At 51.0% G+C, this 9909-nt stretch overlaps 1 protein-coding gene across 1 annotated transcript; it reads left to right on the forward strand.

The window, feature by feature from the left end:
* Window positions 1–6661: 6661 nt before the first annotated feature.
* On the forward strand, window positions 6662–8909 carry SPRY1 (sprouty RTK signaling antagonist 1; the record flags this gene model as incomplete). Its single annotated transcript, XM_080343352.1, has 2 exons — window positions 6662–6705; window positions 7892–8909. Exon 2 carries the CDS (start codon window positions 7947–7949, stop codon window positions 8907–8909), a length of 963 nt encoding a protein of 320 aa, XP_080199478.1. The 5' UTR covers window positions 6662–6705; window positions 7892–7946.
* Between the last annotated feature and the right edge of the window lie 1000 nt (window positions 8910–9909).

Genomic DNA, 9909 nt, shown 5'->3' on the forward strand with positions numbered 1-9909 from the left:
AGAGGTAAGAAGACTGGCACAGCAATTTTGTTTAAATGCTAATGTGTGGGGTTCTTTTAAATTGCTTTTGAATTCCTGTATAACTTCAGAAATATTATTACAGCTGTGAAGATTACTTATTAACTGACAAATAGCTTGCGTAAATGTAAACACTTTCTCGGCTGAGTTTCCGCAAAGCCGAATTGGCTCAAGATAGTTATCGCCACAGAAGATGAGTGACAGGAAGAGTAAATATCGAATTCTTCAAGTACAGGCTTTTTGTCACCTCTTCTGTCTGAGATGATGCTGTGCTGATGGACAGGATAGTTTTTGGAACGAAGTGCCAGTGTCTGGAACTGACTACAAGTCCTGGTTCTCCATTGGGATCTGTGCCTCAGCATGGGCTGGGAGATGCTGCTTTGGGGGAAATACAATGGTATTCCCAGGTGTGGTGCGACATGGAAGCACTGTTACCCACTAGTGATAGCGGGAGGATCACAGCTGATCCACTTCGTCTTTACAAAGGGGTAGATCACTACCTTTAATGGTCAGTCAAGTGACCTAGAGATGAAAGTTGCTTCTGGATATGGATTAGGAAGAAAAACAAACAAGCAGAAAACAACAGACTCTGCTTTTATTCTGTACAACGTCGTTTGGCACTCCAAAGCTTGCACGAGGGAGAAGCAGCATATGGCTGCAGAAGATGGAGTTTATCTCCAGTACATGATCCTCAAAGTGAAAGTGGAAATGGGGATTGAATCATGGTTATCAGCCATCATCTGGGCTCTTGAACCTAATTCTGAGAGGTTTTTCAGAAGGATTACCTTTGAGCATAGAGGGCTGGTCTCTCCTGACTTCTTTTTTGTTTTTGTCAAAGAGAGACAGGCTCCTTTAGACAACAGTTCGGAGATGGAAAATAACTTAGTTCCACTGGATTCCTGTCTGTGTGTCAATCCTCAAATTAAGATTGTGCCAGGATGTAGTCATAATGTGTGTCAATCCTCTTCCACCTTGCCAATTTATTCTCCATAATTTTAGCTCTCCTGCTAAAGCTTCTCACTGCTATCATTTCCAAGAAAATCTAATGAGATGACTTGAGTGACATGCAGGTATGTTTGCTGGAGTCTGTGGAGAGCCTTCTGATATAGCTGTAGGGTTCTCCCTTGTTTCAGTGAAGTGTCAGTTCTGGTGCCAAGTGATAGTAAACTGCTGCCAGTATTCTTGACTATTTTAATGACCCATTTAAGACCAGTATTGTATTTCTAAAAATCAAGCTGTTAATGCTTGGCATAGTCTTTTAAGGCAGCACTTGCTTTAGAGATGGGAAAGAAGAGGTGCTAACCACTGTTTTTATGGCACTATCCTACAAAAAAAGACACACTGACTTCTATGAGAAGACAGTCAGTTGCTAAGGAGTATTCTCAGCCGTGTAGCAGAGTCCTGCTAACCCAGAAGGCTGGTCTCCCACCAGTTATCTCCAGCTTGCCTGCTGCTGCCTCTGATGCTCCTACTATTGGTGTCGCTGCAAGAATTACTGTACGTAGGACACCTACATAAAAGCTGTTTCTTTTGTTTCATCTTTATTCAAAACAGAGTTTTGTGAAAGAAATCTAAAATATAGCAGAAGACAGATTTGCACCTAAGTGCTGCTCTGCAGGAGTGATTTCTGTTAGGTTTTTTTAGTGATTTTTGTTCTTCGATAGGAACTTTTGTTAGTTTGATCCACAACAGGTTCCAAAGTTTTAAGACAGATTTCACTGAAAATAGTTTTGTACTTTCTGCTTGTAGTGTGTCTGAAAATGCTTTTGGTGAGCAATCACATTTTTTAATTTCCCTAGCAGTATTAATGATGGATTAGGACACTTCTGTGACCATGCCAAAGATTTTTATGCTGCTGTTTGTCACTTGAACCTCTGTAGTTGGAAGACAGTATTTATAGTTTGTCTATATCAGCAGTCTCTTAATTACAAATTTAGAAGTATTAGTGATATGCAGTATATAGCCTTTAATGCATAAAGATCTTATTTCATAGAGAAATATGTGGCTGAAGTAAAACTTTTGTATAACGATGGAAAACGTAGTTTGGGTATTTTCTTTCCAAGCTTAGTGAAGTTTAATGAAAAATAAGGGTGATCTGGGTGGACAGACTATGTCACTGAATAATACCTTTGTACCACGTATTCTTATGAAATAATTATCAGAATTTTTATTTTTTTAAATAATTCTTCCATGTTCTTTTAGTTGCCTTTTAAAACACTTTAATCACTTAAATATAACATGAAGATAACATTTGACTATAAAAATAACAGCTTTGAAGGCATCACTCTGATTTCTTCAGCACCGTGATTGAAATGCACTGGTGAGCTTTGGATGGAACTATTGCAGAGCCTGGGCTGGAAATGGCAGTAGAGAAAGACAACTGGGTAAAATGCATCATCTCCCAGTGCTTCAGGACCACCTGTAAAATGGTAGGAAGATTTTTCCATCTAATGGAAGGATTATAAGAGTAAATGCTTTCTTAAGTCTTCAGCTACTCCTTTAATAGCATGAAACAAGCAGAAACATTTTACAAATACAAATGAATAGCTATTCCATCTGGCTAGACCCTGCTTAAGACAAAAATACCTCTGCAACATTATCAGAGGAGCATGGTAGGACTTCAGCCCAACAACATTGTCTTCCATCAGCTGGCACCTAAAAATAAATGCATTCTTTCACAGAATGGTTGGGGTTGGAAAGGGCGGCTGGAGATGAGCTAGTCCAGCCCGGCTGCCCCGTCCCTGCGCCCTGCCCGTGCCTTGATGTACATGCAGCTCACGCTCCGGCACCGAGCAGGTGGGCCCTGCCCTCGTTGGGAAACACTCGTGGCGGGGGGGAAACCTCTCTAAACTGGGCATGTTGCTCTCGAGGAAAGCGTCATTCCCGAAAACTGAGCTTTATGTAAGAAATCGCTGTGTTTCTGTATTTACAATCCTTACTCCTACACCTGCACAACAGCTGAAGGCTGATGCAAAGGGACCGTCGCCTCTCGCCTCCGCCCGCGCTCTGTCAGGCCGGCATTTCGCGCATCCTTACAGTCGCTGGCGGGGGAAGGGGCCAGGCCCCCCGCGCTGCACCCCAGCCCCGCAGCGCGCTCCCCCTGCTGGCCGGGAGGGCGGCCCGGGGCCGGGGGAGCCGGAGCAGCTGAGACAAACCGCGGGGTGCGGGGACAGGCCGGTGTCGCCGGCGGGCGCGCGGCGCCGCTGCCTGTGCTGGCGCGCGCGGAGGAAGGCGGGCTCCCAGCACGTGCCGGTGCGCGCCGCCCCGCTGCGGGCAGCGCGCGGGCCTGCCCGAGGCTGCTCCCGAGCGCCGCCGCGCTCCCGCGCACACACCCCGTCCCGTCCCGTCCCGTCCCCTCCTCCCGCCGGCGCCCCGCCGCGGACCGGCCCCGGGACCCGCCGCGGCGCCCCCGAGGTCGGCGGCGCTCGCCCGGCGCAGCCCCGCGGCGGCGGGTCCGCCCCGGCGAGAGCGGCCGCGACCCGTGCGAGCGCGGCGGGCGGGAGCGGCTCCCGGGAGGGCGGGGAAGTCCACTCCGGGATTTCGGGGGCGCTGCGGAGTGACACATTGACATCACGGGGGCGCGGCCGGGCGGCGGGCGGGGGCTGCGCGCTGAAAGGCGGCGGAGCGCGGCCGGAGTCACTCCGGAACGGCGGCTGGACAGTGCGGAGCGGGCGGCGGTGCGCGGCTGCCTACACTGCCCGGGCTGGACTCCGCGCCGGGGCCGCCAATGTGCCTCGGGAAGCAGGCGTTCACCTTGGCCTTAGGTAAGCCTGGGCGGTGCTCCCCGCTCCCCCCGCACGCCTTGGGAGCCGGATCAGGTGCCGGGGGTGCGGGCGGGGAGCGAGGGTTTCACCGCAGCTGGCGGGGAGGTCGGAGGGCTTCGGGGTGGCGGGGCAGGCGGCAGCGGTGCGAGCCGGAGCGCTGCACAGGCGGTGCGGGCGAGAGGCGAGCTGCCGCTGCTGCTCCCCGCCGCGGGCTGCGCGCTCGGGGTGCTCGGCGGCGGGAGCGCCCGCCGGGCCGGCCCCGTGTCCCTGTGCGGGAGTGCGGGCAGCAGAGCGGTCGCTTGGCTTCCCGAGTGATCAGCGCTAAGCCAGTCTCAATTTGCTGGTACTCGTAAAACTTCCAGTTCAGTAATTGTGCTAGCGCTGGAATTGTCTGTCCTACCTAACGCGGGGATCTCACTTGCGTGCCGGAGCCTTGTTTGATCCTCTCGAAATACAGAGGAGGCTCTGAGGATTTTTCGTGCAAGATTTTTGTGTGCGGGGCTGCCTTGTATTGCAGTCTTCTCCCTGACGTGCCGACTGTGCTCCGAGCCTGTCAATCAGCCTCCAACAGCAACAGCAAGCACATGGCATTCTGCAGAGAGCTCGCAGAGCCATTACGCTCTGCCCCGGCTTCGTTTGCAGTTTGCTGAGGTCTGCCGTGAAAGCAAGTGCCTCTTCGTGATTTAAAAACAAACAAACAAACAAACACCAAAATCTCTTGCACTAGGGGTTGTGGTTGCACTTTGCCGGTGCTGAGGCCAGAAGGGACCTGCGGCAAGGATCGTGCGGTGAAGCCGAGCGCCGGACCCGGGAACGCTGCCTTGCACTCAACACCCCCAGCGTGGAGGGATCGCCTGGGACCGCTCCGGTCAGAAAAGGGAAATAACAGCCCGCGCCGGCGGAGGAAAAGCAGGAGCCTCGCATTCCCGGCTCTGCCGCCTCTTCTCCGAGACCTTCCTCACAAGTGCCCCGCGCTGCCTGATCCTGCTCCGCGGTGTCTGCGGCGGGCTGCAGCTGGCTTACGCTAGATCAAGATAAACCGTTTGCAGAAGGGGGTTGATTTGTTTTCCGTCACCTCCAGGGCCAGAGACTCTTGGCCAAAGGAGAGCCCTTCCCCTGGAGTCCCGCGGGCACGGAGTGCTCTGGCTCTGCAGAGGAGCGAGGGAGGGAAAGGCGGCCGCTGAATGCCGGCCCCCGAGGGAGAAGGGCTGCGGCAGGCAGCAGAGGTGGATTTTCCTCCGCTCGCCGAGTAGGACGTGGAGATCTACGAGGGCTTCGCAAGGACGAGGAGCGCAGCCCATCTGCCTTCCCCCACCCCGCGGGGCTGGGAGGGCGCGGAGCCGGGGCTGCAGCCCGGCCGTCACCCTGCCCCGCGGAGCTGCCGTCGCGCCGCCCTCCGCCGGGTGGATTTGCCATTACCAGTGACTCCTCGTTAAGAAGTAAGTTCGGGAGCTCCTTGTGCGTTTACACCGGAGCCGAGCTCGGTGCACGTGGGGCGGCGAGCAGGTGCCGTGGGGGGCGCGGGCACACGCACGTCGCCTCCCTGGCGCGGACCGGCCCCTGCGACACGCGCCTGTGTCCTCCCCTCCAAAAAAAAACTCGCAAAATCCTGCCGGGATTTGGCTTCCGCGAGAGGGGTCCCGCACCTACTGAGGGCGGGGGTCGGTGTGCTGACAGCCCCCGGCGTGCCCGGGCCGGGGGGCGGCGTGCTGCGTTTGGGGGTGACCGTTACGCGCCTCGAGCCTCGGGCCGCTGAAAACGGGCATAACGTAAAAAACACACAAACGGTTCGCAGGCGGCGGCTTGGCCGGGATGGCGGCCGCGGGCGGGCCGGGAGGCGGAGGGGCTGGGGGCAGAACCGGCGGTACCCGGGCCGCGGCGGCGGGGAATCCCCGGCGCTATAGCGGCCGTTCGGCCGTGCGCTGGCGCTTTAAATGCCGGGAAGTCCGCCCTCCTGAGGCAGCGCCGACCTCGGGCTCTGCCCTCCCCCTGCAAAAGGGGGAGGAAAAAAAAAAAAGCCCTTGTTTTCATTCATAACTTTTTTTTCTTTCTTTTCCCCTCCTCTTCCTTCCTCCCCGTCAGCTGCGCGTTCCGCGCCTCGGAGCGCAGAGGGCGCCGCGTCGCCGCCTGCCCGGGGCTGCCCGGGGAGGGGGGTGGCGGCGTTTCCGAGGGGGTGTGGGGAAAGGGGGGGTTGCTGAGGGGTGGAGAGGGAGCGCTGACACGCGGTGCAGGCACTGCAGGCTCTGCCTGCCCTGCGTGCAGAAACATGAGGTCTGTCGCCGTCTTTGCTGTACGTTTGTTTTATTTTATTGGTGGGCTGTGCGGGGGTAACCGGTTTAAAACTTACTTGCATGGGGGTAGAGGTTGAACTGTACTGCTCTCTGCCTGCTCTGCAGCTGGTCTTGTCAGTCCGTGTGCCGTGTTGATGTTGCACTTTGCCCCAAAGATGGCACTGGATGTCTTTTGCAATTTCTTGGGGTGTTATTTTTCATCCCCTGGGGAGCCCAGCTCCTGGTTGGTACAGCTGTAAATCTTTGCCTTTTCACATTCATTCACCCTTAGTCTGTTGTGGATTTGTATTCAGTGCTTGTGAAGGATGCAGCTTGTTCTGTGAGGAGAATTAGAAGTGAATCTGGGTTCTGATTTTTGTGTGGGTTTTGTTTGGTTGGTTATTTTTTTTCCCTCTTAATCTGGTGACCCTAAAGCTCACACAGGTGACATTAAATGTAAAATGAAATTTTTGATTGGTAGATAAGCAGAAAGACTTCGTGTCCTGGCGGAAGCTGGCACTAAGCATTTATTAGTGGACAGAATGATAAAAAATGCATAACTACCTGTTAGAAGAAACCTTTCCTGCTCTTGCCAATCCCTGTGCCTTTTTCTCTCTTGAGTGGAGAACAGCTTCATGCTGGCTGGGGTCTGCGTAGGCAAGACAGGTTCTTTCTCATGATTATTGGATGAGTTATTTGGAAATGCTTGATTGCATAGCACTCCTGTTTCTCCTTTTTCAGGTAAATGTATATGACATCTTAGGGAGGACTTCCCCCCCAGCTGTTAGTAAAGGAAAGCAGTTTATTTTCATGGCTCTCCATATAAATATGGCATTTGGATATTCCTCTAAATCTTTATATAGGTACAGGACTTTCACTGCAACTTTCTGAATCAATGTTGCAATGGTCACGTTGATAGCTAGGCAGAATGTAAAGGATAGAAATGCATAACATTTAAATAAAAAGAGTAGAAGATGTATTTATGTGAGAAGCTTTTAATCAGTTTGTCTTGTGAAAATGGATTTGTTCTATGGTTGTGTTTTAGGTTTGTGTGTTGTTTTTTTTCTTTGTTATCTATTATTAAAAAGTACCTAAGGATTCATAAAAATGTTATCTGACACCTAGTTCATCTTAGTCTTTTCAACATGTTTTTCTTTCACACCCCAGGCTGTGATCAGAAAAATGGGTTGTTTGCACCCTTGCTCTAGTTTTATAAAGAACATATTAGATTTGGATGCTGAGTTGCTTTCTTACAGAAAGTGTCTTGGCCACTTGACAGTACTTAGTTCGAGGCTCTGTAATGCACATGTCACTTCACAAAGGAAACTTTCCAAATGTACTAACAAGAGAATCTGTCGAGCTTTCTGATGCTGCATATTCAGACAGATGAGTGAGAATTGTGCATGTTCTTTACTTTGCCATACACGAACCTCATGGTGTTCCTGCACATTTCCAACCTAGCTTTAGGGCATTCAGAATTGCTATTGCTAGTTAGACATTGAGTTCAGTAGCAGGTGAGAAGCAAGTAAGCATTCAGGTTAACATGGGACTTTCTTATTTGTTTATTTTTAATGAGTTGGGGTCTCCTTTGCATTCCTCGTCTATGATGCCATACCCAGACTCTCCCCATTACTGGACTTTGGCCAGATCCTCAGCATTGTTATAATCCCCTGCTGAAAGATCAGCACCAAGTGGCTAGGACGACTTATGGTTTGCCATATCATTTTGGTTTTTGAAAACTATCTTGTTCTCTGTTCCTCTTTTGCCCTTGATCTTGTGTATGTGTGTATACATGTACACATGCAATGTTTATTTATGCGTTCTGTCTTCTTATTTTAGGATTTCAGATGCATGCCAGGTTCCCACTGAATGCCAGAAGCAGAGATCACTACAGATGGAGCCCCAAAGTCAGCATGGCAGTGGTGGTTCACTAGTGGTGATTCAGCAGCCCTCCTTGGACAGCCGGCAGCGACTGGACTATGAAAGAGAGAGCCAGCCCACAGCTATCCTGTCACTGGACCAGATCAAGGTGATCAGGGGCAGCAATGAATACACCGAAGGTCCATCTGTGGTGAAAAAGTCTGGTCCACGGACAGCACCGAGGCAAGAGAAGCATGAGAGGACTCATGAAATTATACCAATTAATGTGAATAATAATTATGAACAAAGACCCAGCCACGTGGGGCACTTGGCACATCAGCATAACGCAAGGGCTCCTGTGTTGAGCAGGTCAACCAGCACGGGCAGCGCGGCCAGCTCTGGGAGCAACAGCAGCGCTTCCTCAGAGCAAGGGCTGCTGGGCCGGTCGCCTCCATCCAGGCTGGGCTCGGGCCACAGATCCGATCGGACAATCCGGACGCAGCCCAAGCAGTCGTCTCTGATTGTGGATGACCTGAAGGGTCCTTTGAAAGAGGACTTGGCGCAGCACAAGTTTATCTGCGAACGGTGTGGGAAGTGCAAGTGCGGCGAGTGCACAGCGCCGAGAGCCCTCCCTTCTTGCCTGGCCTGCAACCGGCAGTGCTTGTGCTCTGCAGAGAGCATGGTGGAGTACAGCACCTGCATGTGTTTGGTCAAAGGGATCTTCTACCACTGTTCTAACGACGATGAAGGGGACTCTTACGCGGATAATCCCTGCTCTTGTTCCCAGTCGCACTGCTGTTCTAGGTACCTGTGTATGGGAGCAATGTCCTTGTTTCTGCCGTGCTTGCTCTGCTACCCTCCTGCAAAAGGATGCCTAAAACTGTGTCGAGGGTGTTACGACCGCGTCAACCGTCCAGGTTGCCGATGCAAGAACTCCAACACGGTCTATTGTAAACTGGAGAGCTGCCCCTCCCAGGGTCAGGGCAAGCCTTCATGATTTTTGGAGGGAGGTTTGCTTCCTCCAACTTCAGTTTTTCAGGTTGTAGCTGATTTTTCTTTTTTTTCTTCTCCCCACCCCCCACCTCATTTTGGGGGGGGGTGGCTCTTCTTTCGCTTTCGTTTCTATTTCCCCAACTTCAAATACACAAATCCTTCTCTTTGCATCTTTGCTCTCCTCTTCCTATTGACTTGGCTGAGTGTGGAGCGTTTTCCATAGTCATTGCTGCTCTTTGGTAAGTGTGGACCTGGTATCTGCATCTGCCGCTTACTTTGGCAGGGTCTTTTGAGTCTGTAACAGAACCACTCCGTAAAGAGACAGTGAGGGCTCGCTCACTGGGCTCTTGAAGCTTCTTGCTCTGTGAATGTCTTTCCCAAAGATGTTTTTTTGTTCTCAGCAATTTTTCCTTAACTCCCTGGGTACCAAGGAAGAATAACTTTCCTGAGTGAGCTGGATTTTGAAATAACTTTTTGTTCGTGTTCTTTCTGGAGAGAGATGTAAAATGAAGGCTTTACCAAATGAAAGACCTGACTCTTCTATAAGCAGCCTGCTTTTTTTTGTTTTCTCCACTTTTCTTCTTCCCCTCCTCTCTTTTTGTCTTAACTTTTGGAACATTCTCAGTCCTGAGAATTACCCCGCCACCTTTTTTTTTTATTTACATTTTCAATGTAACTTCAGTTTTTGCTACACTGTGTAGATCTTCACATTGGAGGCTTTATGGCTGCAACATACTCATTTGTTTCTTGGTCTGTCAAATCTTTGAAGGATATTGCTCACTCCACCCTTTTACTCCTGTTTTTGTAGCCTATCAGTATCAGTTGACATTAAAATTGCTGGTGTTCTATATCCAAACAGCCTTTCAGGTGTCATTGAGTCACCTAAACATTCTTGAATCCTTGTGATCCTTCAGTTTAGTGAGTTTAGCTCTGCTCTGTACTTCATAAATTTATTCTGTCCCTGTTTTATTGCCTTAGCCACAAGTTGTGGTCTTTTTTGTATA

This window comes from Nesoenas mayeri (genome assembly GCF_963082525.1).
Source record: "Nesoenas mayeri genome assembly, chromosome: 4".
Taxonomy (NCBI): domain Eukaryota; kingdom Metazoa; phylum Chordata; class Aves; order Columbiformes; family Columbidae; genus Nesoenas; species Nesoenas mayeri.